This window comes from Lissotriton vulgaris, chromosome 9 (genome assembly GCF_964263255.1).
Source record: "Lissotriton vulgaris chromosome 9, aLisVul1.2, whole genome shotgun sequence".
Classification (NCBI taxonomy): domain Eukaryota; kingdom Metazoa; phylum Chordata; class Amphibia; order Caudata; family Salamandridae; genus Lissotriton; species Lissotriton vulgaris.
This window is the reverse complement of record NC_141697.1, coordinates 695,998,268-696,015,152: the sequence shown is the minus strand read 5'-3', so window position 1 is coordinate 696,015,152 and position 16,885 is coordinate 695,998,268. Positions and strand designations below refer to the sequence as shown.

The window sequence follows — 16,885 nt, the reverse complement described above, 5'->3', positions numbered from 1 at the left end:
TCTTTTCACTTTTTCATTAGTGAAATGCACTACATCAGAATAATAAACAAATTGCATATTATTTTTTAATTCTTGTCAGTTGGGGAAATGACGGACTCTATACCATTTCTCTATGATCAATACATGCTTTGTTATAGATTTTTATGTTGACTATTAGCTTTTGAAAGAATTCATCGTATTCAATGAATGACAAATTAAAATATGAGAACATTTCATATGGAAGAGAACTCCTTGCATAAAAAAAACAGTCTAAGTTATACATCATGAAGTTATTTATTCTTACTTATATATGCCAAGTGTGTTCTTTTCCATGTGAAAACTCTCAATCATTTCTGACCTTTATTAAATGTTTAAATTCACTACTGTAATGAGTAGTTTTACTATTTATATTATATTTCAATTATAGACTGATATTTGTGATTAAGAAAACTTGTGCAAGCCAGAAATCAATGAATTGGTGGAGTTATAACCAATATTTTGGTCCAATTCGGGTTGTCTTCCTAATATCTGCAGCATCTTAAGAACCTTTCACAGACCCTGCGTTGTTGAAAGCTTTATTGTGGCAAGTGCCCAATTTACTGACTTTCAATATTTAACAGACTTCTCACTCATCTCATTTGGTCTCAGGATCAGAAAAACAGCAGCTGGAGTATCAAACAGCGGTCATAGACAGAGAATAAAAACACCTGCGACATAACTTAAACAACAGCAGCTTAATAAAAATGTAATTTTCTATCCAGAAGGCAAATGGTTCACGTAAGCAGTAAGTTTTGCAGAAGCAGTTATGGTTACAATGAAGTGTAGATTAGCAAGTTCTTGCCTGTCCTGTATCTTGGAATAACTGTTTAGGTGAAGAATGCCAAACAAATGATGTTACAAGATAAAAAACATCGGAAAGCCCTTCCTATCAACATTCGAACCTGCAATACAGTAATAGTTGAGGGATATCATAACATAGTTGTCAAGATTTTGTTCTGCAGCCATTATCCTCATATAAGCAGATTTTTCACCAATGGCAGTTCCAGAATGTCCACAGTGTATGATAAGAAGTTTACATCTCAGGATGTGAGTTTATTTTGACTGTACTTTATATAGATATAGATTACATGAGTAATCTTTACACATGAAGAATCTGCTCTTTCACACAGGTAATGATAACACTACGACAAATGCTATAATTTCTTCAGCACCAAGCACTATCACAACAAGTCCTAAAACTATCTCGCCTGTGATGACTAGTCAAACCAATACTTCATATTCCAACCCTGCTACTTCAGGTACTGCTTTGTTATCGTATTATTGCATTTTTGTAATACCAATTAATGAACCTGATCTGATCTGATGTTTTTCAATGTTTCAATGCACGACCAGAAGTGCAAAATCTTGAAGCTGGAATTTTGCGTAATAACTTGTAATTCACACAAGTTTCTTTGCATTTCATGTCATTTCCACAAACAACATTACACATATTTCATACATGCCTACTCTTTCCATGTCAATGATACTTAGAACCCTTGCCTGAAGATTGCTTTAGTCAAACAGTTGTATTAGAGCAGCGGTTCCACGTTAGGGACCCCTTTTCCGCAAGAACAGTGAGATCTTGATTTGAAAACATAAACTTTCACTGTCTTCCTTTTGCTGTTGCTTAGGTGGCCAGGAATTAAGGGGACACGGAAAATAGATCCAGGTTCACAGATTTTCACATTATTTATATCTTGTGAGCATGGATTACTTTTTGTTACTTTTAAAGTTTGTAGATTGAGGAATCTAAGTAGTTTTGAAAGAGCCTGCGGCTGCAACAGGTTACTGGGTGTGCCAAATCTGTACTGCATTATTGTAAATTCAGTATACCTCAAGCCACTTGATTATCAGAGTTGCATGCTCAAGGTCAGTTTTTGTACATCTGAAAATTCCGCCTTTATCCACATGCACAAACACTGCTTGATTCTATAGCATTCACAGAAACCCCACAATACTAGACTTACATAAGGTTACTAAATGAGGCTAATACTTTCCATGTGGTCTTTTCTCTCACACCATTTTTATGTGAATGCAGAGTGATATATATCAAAAGGATTTTAAGGCTAATAGGGAGTATTGAATTCACTTAGGATGCCTTTTCATATACCTAACACAATTGATAGTGGAGGGGGCTCAGGCCGATCCAGAGGACGACTCATCTCCACTCATTGCTGCCATGTTTTCAGATTACTTATGTGTGGCTTTTCTGGAACGTCAATATATGAGTGACATTTCATTGATAAATGTGTTATACTTTGATTGAAATGTTAACACCACTATATAAATCTATGAAGTCAATGTAAAGTTTGTTCAATACAACATGTACATTCGATTTCCTATGAATTCACTTTGTTATATACATAGATACATAATCTGTATTTCAACAACAGTGATGGAATCTTGAATTGTACTTCGGAAACTGTGTTGACGTGTTTCGATGGATACAGCAATTTACACCATCTTTGTCAAGACTTATAATTTTCTGTCATGTAAGAGGGGTCAACAGTAAATTCTCCCTACAACAAATACATATAAAATTAGTACAATATAGTGGTTGTGCAAGAAGTCAATTAGCTCATTCCCTGTGCTACAATTGGCTAATTAGATCCGCTGTCAAAATGATATTAATGCATTGTACCCAATGGGCATACTTATAATCCTTCTATGGTCTACTTCTTAAAACCCCTAATCATCGCTCCTATAGTCAATCCTCAATCACAATGCATATACATGGGGCACGGTGATCCTGTTTATGAATATTGCATCACGTGGTTATATTCCTGTTCTAAATAAACACATGAGCCCTGATGAGAGTCCGTGTACTTGTCCCACGGATTCGAAACGCGCCGGCAGTATTGAAAGAATATATGAAATATACAGGATTAATATCTGAGTCTGATTGATAAAATTAATCTGTGTTCTTCGATTTTCTTCTTTGAACGTGTCTCTATCATTGAGTTGAAATATTGACTGTTTTTGAATATGTGCAAAGATTTATTGTTTGCTAGTGTTCAATAGGCAAAGGTGTATAATTATGACTTTTTGTTTGTTAAAATAATTCATTTAGGGATTTGTGATTTTTTTGTATTGTTACATGTTAAGTATTACATGTCGAGTGTCTTTCTCAAACATATGATTTCTGATTTTAAATCTTGAAAACTTCAAAGTAAAGGTTATAAATAAAATATAGAACAAATCTGGAATCTAATTTGATTTGTTTGCTCGGATTTATGAGCACTTGAAAAGTGGTGGGGTTGGCATCTGTTCTTGAAAAAAAGTATTATATGGTCCAGCTGACCCTACGTCCCGGGACCTATGTCCTTAACTACCATTTCTTCAGCACCCAGCACCATCACAACAAGTCCTACAACTATTTTGCCTGTGATGACTAGTCAAACCAATACTACATGTTCCAGCCCAACAACTTCAGGTACTGCTAAGCTTTCTAATTTTATTTTTATAATTTTTTTATTGAAGTCTATGATAACAATACAAAATTATGAATAATTTACAATCCATCGACATTTCTAAAACTCAATCAGCATAGAAAAACATTTACATAATCCTGATAGATAAAACAATTACCATACACCAAGTATTGTAGCAGGATAATATATTGTGCTGTAGAACTCATAAAAACTGCTACCTCCCATGATACCAATAATTCCTCTCGAATTTAATCAGAAAATGTCCCCCATATCTTATCACATTTTTGAATAGCCCCCACTCATAATGAAAAAGTCTGCTCACTTTTTGTAACCCATTGCATCTTATGCAACCATTCATAAATAGATCAAGTCTGCTCTGTACGCCATAGTTGTAGCAAAAGAGATCTAGCCACTGTTGTGGCGATATATAGAAATGTAGCCATCTGGTCAGGAAAAGAAAGATCAGGATCAAAACTGTATAAAATTAATTCTCATTCACTACGATCTTGATGCCACATTCAATCTGAAGAAAGCTGAAAATCTCTACCTAAACTTTTTAAATCTTAGCACAATGAAACATGACGCAACCAGTTAGCTGAAGAATAATGGATACATCTAAAGCAATGTGAAGAATAATTAGGATACATTTTAGAAATAGAAAAAGGTGTTTGATAAAGTAAACAATTACTAAAAAATAACACTCTCCGCCAATTCCCCCCTCGTAATGTGCTAAAATGAAATCTATTAACGACTAACCAAACATTTAAAGGCATTGCCTAATTTCCCTGATCCAGCCATTTTTTAATCGCCTTCTGAGATCCAGCTTCCTGCTTTGGGCAAGATGGCGCTTTCATACCCCCGGTTTTCTATAGGGTACCTCAACCAATAATTTCTTTATTAATTGGCTTTGTTGATTTAACTGAATAATATCCAATTGAATAAGGAACTTATACACAAAGTTGTATGACCCTAATAAAATGACATTTCCACCCAGGCTAATCCATTTCCCATTTCTCAGAAAGTCTGAAACTTTCAAGAACCCTGTCGCTACCCAGTTAACAGCAAGATCTAAACATGTGTAACACCAGTCAATGGGAGAATGCTGGCTAATAAAATTGTTGAGTTAATCACGGGGATAGAATATCTTTTAAACAGAGCCTGACGTTTTTTAAAAAGCCACTGAAGGGACTTATAACAGACTAATTTGGGGGATTTAAACACCTGCAGAGGAACATGTACCTGATTTCTTTTTGCACATTAGATCAATAAAAGTATTAATGAACAGAGTTTTTGTATGAAATTGAATTTTAAATCTGGATAGATACTGTGCAAAATATGCATTATAATAATCCCTGAGATTTGGCAGGGCGCGCCCTCCCTGATCCAGATCCTCATATAAAGTATTCAGTGCAATACGAGGTGTTGTCTTTGCCCATATAAAGGCTGTAAACATGGATTCTACTCGATTATAGAAAAGGCCTGGCCAAAAACATGAAATGGTTGAAAACAAAAAATTAAACAAGGGAAGAACAGACATTTTAATCAAAGCCACCGGACCTAAAATAGGTAGTAGTAGAGAGTTCCAGCTTGCAGACATTGTCTGGACTTTTCGAAGAAGGGAATCAAAATTCAGATCATATAAATCCCTGACCAATTCTGAAAAAAAGACTCCCAGATATCTCTTGGGTCTAGCGTTGGTACAAAAAAGGATGTCAGAATGTAACTCCAAAACTTCGCCCCCACAATGTAGTATTTCAGTTTTCTTTTTATTTATACAATATCCCCCTAAGACTTTAAAGTCCTCAAAAAGCTGAAATACTTTCGCTTGAACTTGTAATTCACGTTTTATAATAAGCATGATGTCATCTACATATAATTTTAATTTTGCCATTGATGGAATTGGGGGGTATTTCCGCACAGTTCTTAAATGCTTTTGCCAAAGGCTCGATGAAAAAAGCAGAGGACTGGCGATAGGAGACATCCTTGTCCTGTGCCGCGTTTAACTAGGACTGACCCAGCCACCAAGGTTTTAATGATTAAATTAGCTTTAGTGTTGGTATACAAATTACGAATCAAAGATATAATTTTTGCAGAAATCCCAAAGTGCCCTAAAAAATTAAACAGTGTCTCCCAAACCACAAGATCAAAAGCCTTTTTGGCATCTAATAAAAAAACTAAAGCAGCAATCCCTCGTGTCTCAAAAAAAAGCCAAGGCCTCAATCAAATTATGAGTGGTAGTAACTAACTGTCTACCCGCAATAAACCCATTCTAATATGGATGGATCAACTCAGCCGAACATTGATTAAAACGCAATGATAGAGGTTTTGTAACTATTTCATAATCCAAATGTAAGTATGTCATTGGACGATAAGAATTTGGATCTTTACTATCCTTCCCCTTCTTCAGGAAGCTCACTATATTGCCTTGTCTGAAGGAATCTGGTATTGTACCTCCCTCTAGCATTGAATTTATTAATGTAAGGAAAAAATCAGCCAAAGCAGAAAAAAACACCTTACAAAAACTCTGGTGGAAACCCATCTGGGCCGCACACATTACCATTGGGAAGATCTTTAATAACTCTCTCTAATTCCTCCATAGAAAATAGATTGGCTATGGATTGTTGTTCTAATTCTGAAAGCGTAGGTAGCTCATTATTATGTAAAAAGGTTTCTAGCAAAGATGTATCTACTCTCGGATGCTGGCCGTAGATGGATTCATAGTGTTTAAGCATAATATCCCCTATCATAACCGGGTCATATGTCTCTAAATCAGTAAGAGGGCATTTTAAGGCTTTAATTAAGTTTACGGCAGCATGTTCCCTAGCCTGCCAGGCCAGAAATCTGCCCCAGAAGTTGCTTTCTTCATATAAAATTTGATATTGTTGCCGAAAGACAGCTTCGCTCTGAGCATAGTATTTAGCACTAAGGTCCCGTTTGGCCTGATCTAGCTGAAGTTGGTTAGCTCTAGAGGGATTATGAAGCCTTATCATGCTAAGTACTTGCACTTTTTGCTCTAGATCTTTCTTCTTAGTTCTTATTTCTTTTCAGTTGGCCGCATCTTTTCCAATGATTATCCCACAAATAAAGGCCTTAAGTGAGTCCCAAATTATGTTTAATGGGGCTGACTCACAATTTCGAATACAAAATGCTTTAATCTCTACCTTCATAGATTTAACCCATATTTTATCACTCAAGTACTGTCTATTAATGACCCATCGCTTAGGAATTTTAACAGAATTTTCTAACTGAATCTCTAAAACTAACATAGCGTGATCTGAAAATCCATTATAGAGAAATCTCTGCTGACTAAAACAAAGATTTCTGGAGACAAAAAAAAAATCTATACATGATGAGGACTTGAATCTGCCTGACCAGCACGTAAATTCTGTTTAGATGGATAGTTCTTACGCCAAGGATCATGCAAATCAAGAATAACTCCTTAATTTTGCAGAACTTTAAAGGATTTAGGTCTTCATTGTCTTCTTGTCTGAGTAGAGGAGTCTATTGTTGGATTGATAATAATATTAAAATCTCCCCCAATTATCACATCCCCTATGACGGTCAATAAAGATTGAAAAAGCTCTTCATATAGAATAAAGTTGTCTTCAAGCGGCGCATAAAAGCTAACAAAGGTTATAGGTCTCTGTCTATGTTTAGCTGTACATGTAACCCAACACCAACGCCCCAGTTGATCACTTTCAGAATTAATCACCTCTGCTTGAATGTTTTTATTTAAAAAAATTACTGTCCCTCTATGGGACGCAGAGGGTGAGGAAAAACCACGGTACGAAGCCCCTTCCTTAAACATAGGGAAATCAGGTAATTTTGTAGATGGAATATGAGTTTCTTGTAAGAGAATTACCGAGGGGTTTTCTGTTTTGATCCACAGTTCTATGGCCCGCATTTCTTCTGATTATTTAAGCCATTAACATCAAATGAAACCACTTTCAGTTGTTCCTTGTTAGCCATTTAACAAAGTTTTGCAACCAATTCACCAGCATAAAAAAGCAACAAAAAAAACCTTGATCAAAAAATAACCAAACCAACAGAATAAAGGACTTCATTTTTTCCTTGCTTTTACACCCTGCCCACCCCTTGTGTCCCTCCCCCCCAAAATGTGGTCCATCCTCCCTCCACCACGCTACCCACATTCCCCCCTGGGTGTTCTGTTATTACACCCCTGTAATCCCATCTCCCGCCTCCAAGCAATGGAAATAAATTAACCTGCTTAATCTCCAATGATTAATTTAAATATCTAGAGGAAGATTGGTTAATCTAAAAATCTAAACTCGTTGGCTTATAACATAGAAACCCACTATCCATATTCAGCATTAAGAAAATAAAGCTTAATCCTTATACCAAACACACCCACATGGGAAAACTGACATTTTAGCTTGGCTTTACTTCCTTATATTCACCCCTTATGGCCCTGTGAAATTTCCTTCAATAATTCCTGGGCTTCATCTAAATCAGAAAACATAAAGAATTTGCCTTTCACAAGGACTTTCAATTTAGACTGTTGGGTGATGGTGGCCTGAGCTCCATTAGCTTTAAAGAGGCGGAGAATTTTCACAAATTCCTTCCTTCTATGTGCTGCCGCTGCCGACATGTCTGAAAAAATTCTACACTTTGTTGTTTCATTGACTGCAAACTGTCTTTGCTGTATAGCTTTAGATAGTATTGATTATTTTATACGAAAGTCAGTCAAATTTAGTAATATTGTTTGTGGCAACGTAGAGTTAGGAAAAGGGCGTGCAGGTACCCGGTGCGCCTGAGTGATAGTCAGGTCCCCTTCAAATTCTGGAATGACTTTTTGTTTTATGAATGAGGTGACCCATTGCGCTCTGTTGGAGCCCTCTAGCCCCTCCGGGACTCTAACTAATCGCAGGTTGGATCTCCGCGTATAATTTTCCAGCTTATCCAGTTTATTTTCAAGTACCTGCTTGCTTTTAGTTGCCACCTTAACCTCTTCCTTTACCACCGTCATCTGATCTTCAAGAGTCGAAATCCGAGCCTCAGCTTCTTGAAGTCTAAGTGGAAAACTAGAGATTACCTCCTCAATTTTCTCCAGTCACACATGTATGGAGGAAAGTTCAGCTCTCTGAGTTATTTTCAGCTCCCCAACCTCCTCTAGAATTAGATTTAGCATGTCTTTACCAGTCATCTGGACTTTGCTCACTGACTCAGTATTCAAACTGAGGGCGGGGCTAAAGGGATCCATGGTACAGGCTAAATGATTGTCCATAGACAGCGTGTCCTCTGGCAAAGCAAATTGAGATTGTATCTGGGATTTAGCCAGTGGACATGCTGAGCAACCTGGGGCACTAGAGATACCCTTCATCTGGTTACAAACTTGAACTGGTTCGCTGTTTCCCGAGCAAAGCTGCTTTTGAATGGTCAACAGTGATGATTCCTTATTTTGGTGGGATATCATCCCCCCTCAGAGGTACAGTGTTTAAGCACATATCAGCTAGTGTAATATCTTCAGGGACTCCGTGACTAGCTATAACAAGCTTTGCTCTGGGTGAAGCAGTTAAAAGTTGTTTAATCCCCGAGGTTTTCACAGCAGGCTGCAGAGCTAGCGCAGGGCTCGTGGGAGGCAGTGGAGTTGTCTTTTTCAAAAAAAGGGAAAATTGTTTTGACTCCTTAATAACTGATTCAACTTTTTTAGGATCAACAGATCATATCGACCGTCGTCGCATTCACTGAGACGCTAGTCTGAATTAATGAATTAATGATCCAGCGGGGGTGAGTCCTGCACTTCTGAGCACTCAAATGAGGAGTTGAGTTCAGACAAATTTTCCGAGGATTCCTTGCCTGCCATCCGAGCCTCTTCTTTTGCTTCTTTGACCTGGAGTCAGCGAGCTTTAGCTTTAATATGAGGGTTCAGCAATTTGCCCATATTTCTCCCTTTATACTGCCATCCTATACCCCAGAATAATCTCTCTCAGTCAGTCTGTACCAAAAGTTCCCAGGCTCTTCCAAGAGTATTTCTAATGAGGCAAATATTACTCCCAGTTCTCCCAACAGAGATGTAAATTGGGAGCTAGAGATTTCTTATGGGCGCTAAAACTGGACAAAAAAGTCTCTCAAGCTTCTCTGGCCTGTTGTGGTTTGTAAAGGGGCACACGGAAAACTTTCAAACACACTTTGTATACATTATTGCAGAAATCCTGCAGAAATCCAACAAAGTCCAGCTCAGCCCCTTCTCACCTTGCCTTGCCTCGCCTCTTTTGCCTCTTTTGCCCTTTCCAGGGACCGATATTTTCCCAACTAGATGTGATTTTTTGTTCAAAATGCACTCCAACTGCCCAAAATAAGACTGCTGTAATGTCACTTTTACTGCCGTTTATCTGTTGCTCACTGTGCATCAAAAATGCAAGAGAAAGCTACTTGCCAGAATTCCAGGCCTCAGACCTCTTCTTTTCACTGGCAGGTCTAGATTAAGCAGGTGAAAATGCCAGTGCTTTTAGCCCAGGACTTCGTAGAACAGAAGCAGTGTCCATAGCGCTTCAAAGAAAAACTGCTGCCCCTGTTTATGCCACTGCTGCCTTTCCAGCTTTTCCAGCCGTTATTCACCTCCTTGTCTTTGCGCTGCTTTGCGCCTTCTCGCTCTTAAACCGAGCCGAGTTGCTGCCTCTCCATAGTGCCAGAGCCGCCGTCTTGCTTTCCCCAGGTTCTCATAATCCTCCAGGGAGAGCTTAGCCACTGCCGAGGGATCAAAGCGGCCGCTGCCGCAGCACCCGCCACATCCGCCGCAGCCTCTTTCTCCTCACTTTACAGAGGACTCGATCGGGAACTTAAGCGCTACCATCACACATCGCTTGGGGGTATAAGTGAAGGGTGCCACGAATCCAAAGCACAGCCGTAAGCCGTCACATAGCATAGCAAAGCTCACAGAGCCAGGAACGAAGACGCCAACCTGCCGCACTCCAGCATACCGAGGCAATCCACCATTGCTGGGGCGGTGCAGCAATCACCTGTGGCTACGTGGAGACGTGGTGCTCCGCAGCCATCTCTCCTCGGCCGCTGCCCAGGTACTGCTTTGCTATCGTATTGATGCATTTTCATAATACCAATTAATGAACACCTTTTCAGGGGTCCGCAAATGTTTACAATATTACCAAAATCCACTTTTTCAGTCAGCATTTCATATTGGCACCCTGCTCAAGGAAAGGGAGTCTGAAAACATTTCTGAGCTTAAAATAATTTATTTTTTGCCTTAAAATGTTAGACATTTGGAGGCATCCATTACTGCAACTATTACAATTATGAAATATTATATTAAAATGTCATCTCAAGCACCTATTTTCAAGAGAAGTATTCACTGCCAGACAAATTTGATGCCTCTCATTTTTTCAATTTAATGCTTCCTTTGTAGTGATATATTAGGCAAATTTAATGATTGGCCGCGCCTTTTAATGTCGATTATTGCTACAAAGCAAGCCGTAATGTTTAATTTTCTGTATAATATTTGAAAGTCCAGTGACATCATCAATTTTTGCACACGTCTTCCTGTGTAGTTAAAGTTAGTAACGCTTAGAAGAGGGCATTGTGTGAATAAGTCAAAAGATAAAAAGCAGGGTTTGCACATTTGTTTCCCCGATTTACCACAACTTTGCGAAAGTCCCATCTCCTTCTGCCTTATTTTTCTTTGCTTCTTTTTCTTTGCTTCAAGGTTATAGGAGAAGTGTGGCTCACTGGTTTGAGGAGGCAGACCCTGATGCAGAGGTCAGACCTGGGACCAGGGTTCAATTCCCGACGCGGCAGGGTCTTGAGCTCAAAATGTCCACGGACTCGATAATTCTCGCCTCGGTGCCTACTTGAATCATGGGTTCACACTCTGCAACTCTGGGCAATAGCTTGCTTAATCTCCACTACGGCCCCACCGCGATGGGATGCCTGGTCTTCACCTTGGGGATGCCCAGTAGGGGTTATCTTGCAGTGAAAGCCAGGACGGGTTCCCAAAGCAAGCGCTAAGAGACCTGTCGGTGATTTGGTGCTATATAAATCGAAATTAACATAACATAAAAGCTTCATGGGTAATCCATTGAGTTTTTTATTCCTCCATTAAGATAATCTTCACTTGCAACCAGTGATCAATCTGGAGTTATTTTGAAGAACTTGAGTATTCAATAGGATTTACAGGTTTTGAACAGCGAGTTTGTGACAGTGGTGCTGAAAATTTCATGAGAACTCATAATTTCAGGATAGCCTAAGTTGCCATAACATGCATGAGTCAAAAGACCTTCTTTTTCCAGATATATTAAATCGCTATTCTCTAGGAAAGCACAGAATTATAATGACTAATTCGGATTCTATGAAATTGTCGCAGTGGTAAAAAAATAAAGGATCTAGACTCCTGTGACACACAATGCAGTAGCCATTTCTGTAGGGTCTCATGATATCTTTTCTTGTAGTGGGCCTTCAATCCATAAATAACAAATAGCAAAAAGTTCCAGAATTTCAATATTCTTCATAGAATTTGCTGCACATTAGGACCACTCTGTGTTTCACTTGCAACTTACTGTCATCGCTCCAAAAACTTGAGTTAAAGTTGACTTTGTTCACCGGGCGGTCAACTTAACCAGATTCAACTTCAGGCCCAGCCAGTAAAAAGCTCTGGAGAAAATTGTAGTCAAAGCCCTTACTTATAGAAAATACTGGGTATCAACTTTACTTCCATGATAAAAAAGCCATCTGCAATAAAAATATCCTTGCTTGGAAATGTGCATCAGTGTTGTAATTACAAATGCACTTAACAATTAAACACTGTCTGCAAGAAAGATATCCTTAGTTAAATATCCATATCAGTATATTAATCCCATTTTTGCTCCAAGAACGGCACTTATGCTTAGGACAAATCACTGAGGTACTCACAGATGGCTTCACAGAAGGGCTAAGGAGGATTTTTGTGTGTCAGATATGCATACCTCAGCAAAAGGCCATTTCACATAGTGCTACACATATATTGAGTTTTGTCTAGAATAAAAATGATTATATATTTCACCAAGGACCTTGTTGAATAAATCAATTACTAACCAAAAAAGTTTTTTAAACTATCCTAGTGGATATCTTTAATGTGCTTCCAATTTACGCTGAGTCAGGATAACTGAGTTCCTAGCATTATAAAAGCATCACCCCTCTCTATTTCATCATCATTGCTATTTTCTAGTTCAGCCTAGCTCAAGCAAAGTGACATTGGCTTTGCCAGTTTTCATGGAAATGCATATAATACATCTGATGTTCTTCAATGTGTGCAATGAGTTTTCAACATACTTTGGCTATCTCATTATTAAATTTGAGTATTGTAGAATGGCAATTTCTTCAATCTCAAAAGATTGGGCTCATTTGTAAGCTCCTGATTTACCTAAGTGTGATCTTTCTTACACTGGCTTGATCTTGCCATCAGACTGATGATCGACTATATGGTGCATGTTGCACAGATCACTTCTAAAAGAAAATGATCTTCTGAAGTGAATTAACGCCTCTGTATCCATCTGCTGGCCACACATAACACAGAGCTGCCAACACACAAAATGGCATTGTGTGTCAAATGATATCGGCTCCCCTCACATACACACCCAGTGAGATGCCAATATCACACAATGGTAGGAAATAAAAACTATAAACCTGTGAAAGCTATAGGCTGCTGATGTCCATGAAGGATTGTGAAAAAGATACCTCAACTTCGGCGACAGTCTCGGCAAGCTTTTGTTTTTCATGTTTTTTATGGGAAAGTGGGTTGGTGGGAGGTGGCACAAAGATCTCTCAGCATGAGCCCTCATCCTCTTCCTAGGCCACACCCCTTCTGACACAGTGAAATAGTTATATAAATTGGCTGGTCAGTTAATGTTTGCACTACCAGAGGCTTAATGTACTTGTGAAGGTAGTCAAACTACATCGTGTCAGGGTGCTACAATTCCTGCACCAGCCAGGTAGTAGTAGATGAGGCATATTAGATCCCATCCAGGCATCCAAAAACAGAGTGCTGCAGGATTGCGACTTTACAGCATTCTATTATATTTCTCCACAGATGATGAGCTCCGGGATGATCTCAAGATCTTCCCTGTCTTCTCCTGTTCCTCCTGCACAAACAATGTTTTCACATTACAGTAGGTCTTAGTGGTAGCAGCATTATCCCATGTAAAGGGCTCTTATGAGTAGCTCTCAGTGTGACTAGAAGTATTAATTATGATGCTAGGTGTCAGATGCCGTCAAGTGTGTGTTTTTTGTCTTAGTCAATTCACCTGCAGGACACATCTGACTTGCATGTGAACATTTTTACTATTTTACACTTTCTATGTATTTGTTTTGTAATACCTTTGCTTTGTATATGTTTAGTTTAATCTATGCCTGCTGAGATTGAATTACCAGTTTACACCACCTGCCTTGGGACATGATTGGTTTAAGGATTAATTACCAATCCACCATTCTATGTTTGTCTTGCGAGATACAATCATCATTTCTGGTCTGAACATCGTATTTACTAGAATCAGGTGGGATTCAATTTACACTACTGTAATTTTATGTAATTTCAGGCATTTTATATTACGGATGTTAGAATTAATGCCTGAGATTAGACTATTATACCAATTTGCATAATTGACACATAATTTGGGTAAAAATCCTATCTCATGAGCACAGGGAAAATGCTATCAAACCGAACACTAGCGTTTTTGCGCATCTCATGCGCTATGTAGTGCTTTTTTTTAACTAGAAAGGCACCCTTGTGCCAAAAATGCATGCAAGGGTGCATTTTACATGACCAGAAGTGCAAAATATTGAAGCTGAAATTTTGCGTAATAACTTGTAATTCACACAAGTTTCTTTGCATTGCATGTCATTTCTACAAATAAAATTACTCGTAATTCACACATGCATACTCTTTCCATATCAATGATACTTAGAACACTTGCCTGGGGATTGCATTAGTCAAACAGTTTTAATAGAGCAATGGTTCCAACTTAGGGACCTCTACCACAAGAACAGTTATATCTTGTTTTGAAAACATGAACTTTCACTATCTTCCTTCTGCTGTTGCTTAAGTGGCCTGGAATTAAGGGGAAAAGGAAACCCCGGTTCACAGATTTCCACATTATTTATATATTGTGAGCATCGATTCCTTTTCGTTACATGTAATGTTTGGAGATTGTGGAATCCAAGTAATTTTGAAAGAGTCTGCAGCTGCAACAGGTTACTGGGTGTACCAAATTTGCATTGCATTATAATATATTCTGTATACCTCAAGCCACTTAATTTTCAGAGTCGCCTGCTCAAGCTTGGTTTTTGTACATCTGCAAATCCTACCTTTACCACATGTACACACACTGCTTGATTCAAGGGCATGCACAGAAAGCCCACAATTCTAGACTTATATAAGATTAATACATTAGGCTAATACTTTCCATGTAGTCTTTCCTCTCATACCATTTTTTATGTGACTGCAGAGTAGCATATACCAAAAGCATTTTAAGGTTAATAGGGAGTATAGATTTCACTTCGGATGCCTTTTCATATACCTAACGCAATTGATAGTGGAGGCGGCTGTGGCCAATCCAGAGGAATACTCATCTCCACTCATTGATGCCATGTTTTCAGATTACTTACGAGTGGCTTTTCTGGAACTTTGATACATGAGTGACATTTCATTGACAAATGTGTAACACTTTGATTGAAATGTTAACACCACTATATCAATCCATGACGTCCATATAAGGATCTTAAATCACAAATGGCCCCCTTTTGGGCTATATCAAGAAATGGCCTTGAATCTGTGGCAACACTCCTGTAATGGTAAAGTAAAATAATTTTAGAAGATTTATGAAATTATTTTTTTTACTTCAATATCTTTTCACTTTTCCACTAGTGAAATGCACCACATTAAAATAATTAACAATATGCATATTATTTTTTTTAATTCTCGTTAGTTGGGAAATGACTGACTCTATACTATTACTCTGTGATCAATACATGCTTTGTTATACATTTTTATGTTTATTATTACATTTTGCAAGGATTAAAGGTATTCAATGAATGACAAATGAAAATGTGAGAATATTTCATCAGAAGACAAACCCTTGTATCAAAAAATAACAGTCTAAGTTTTACATCATGGAGTTATTTATTCTTACATATATATGCCAAGTGGGTCCTTTTCCATCTGAAAACTCTCAATCATTTCTGACTTTTAGGCAAAATTTAAATTCACTACGGTAATGAGTAAGTTTACTATTGATACTATATTACAATTATAGATCTACAACCCTCTCCCCAGTCCCTCATGCAATTTAACACCCACGCCAAGACATGGCCCCTACCTCCCCGCACCACCGACCCCACCTAGACCCACACGGACACCTCACCCACCAAAGGGCAACCTAACAAAGTTAGGCTCTCCCCCCCAGGTTTAACTTTCCAGCACAAAACACCCCCAATGACACAGAGACTTGGCAACGGCTCACCATGCTTAAAAGCCAAATTACCACCATAATCCAGGGTCTTAAGGAAATCCTTATTAACCTCACTGCACCCATAAAGCCCCACCATTTCCCTTCCTTCCCCTCTCTCTCTCAACGGAGGCCTCCCAATGCATCCCATCTGGAAGGGAACTCTACCCCCTCTCTCATCAGACACAGAGGCTGAAAAGAACTAGAGATGTCACGTCTGTGAGTGAAGAGGCAGCTCCCGCCTCCTCTTATGACAATCTTATTACTGCCACCCCCAATCCAAAATACAGGTGATCATAGTACTGGGAAGAGAACAGGCCCCTCCGAAATCTTCCCAGCCACATGCACTATCATAACCATGGTCCCCCAAATGAAAAAACACACAACAGAGATGTCCCCCACAAACTGAATGCTCACAAACTGCAGATCAGCCACCAAGCATGCCACAGAGCTAGCAGAATCCATCCTCACCCACGAATAGACATAGCATTAATCACTGGGACATGGCTAATTGACTCCTAATTTCCACTCATGGATACTCTTGTCCCCCCTGGCTTTGTTTGTTATCACCAACAAAGATAGAAAAGATCAAAGCGCTGGAGGCATAGCCATCATCCACAAAAACAATATCTCAGTGACAGAAATAGACTCCTTCACCTACAACACCTTTGAGTGCCTAACCGCCAACATTAACACTAGCAACAACAAAACATCTAGAGATGGGAGATGGAAGAGGTCAAGGAAGCCATGGGTAAACTTCCCTCAGGTAAGGCTGCTGGTCCCGACCAGATACCTCTAGAATTCTATAAAACTTTCTGGGGAGTGCTGTCTCAAGAGCTAACTAGAGTGATTCAATCTGCACAGCTCGGACAGTCTATACCAAAGTCGTGGGGGGGTGCAGACATTGTTCTGATTCTCAAAAAGGGCAAGCCGCATGACGAGCCTGGGTCATATCGTCCCATTACATTAATGAATAATGATACCAAA

At 38.8% G+C, this 16,885-nt stretch overlaps 1 protein-coding gene across 1 annotated transcript in view; it reads left to right on the top strand.

Moving 5' to 3' along the window:
* LOC147692125 (uncharacterized) overlaps nucleotides 1-16,885 on the top strand; it is a 277,538-nt gene that overhangs the window by 192,503 nt on the left and 68,150 nt on the right. The window contains exon 13 of the mRNA XM_086939499.1: nucleotides 1,149-1,277. Within this exon, the coding sequence (XP_086795625.1) occupies nucleotides 1,149-1,277 (129 nt within the window). The remainder of the gene's footprint in view (nucleotides 1-1,148; nucleotides 1,278-16,885) is intronic.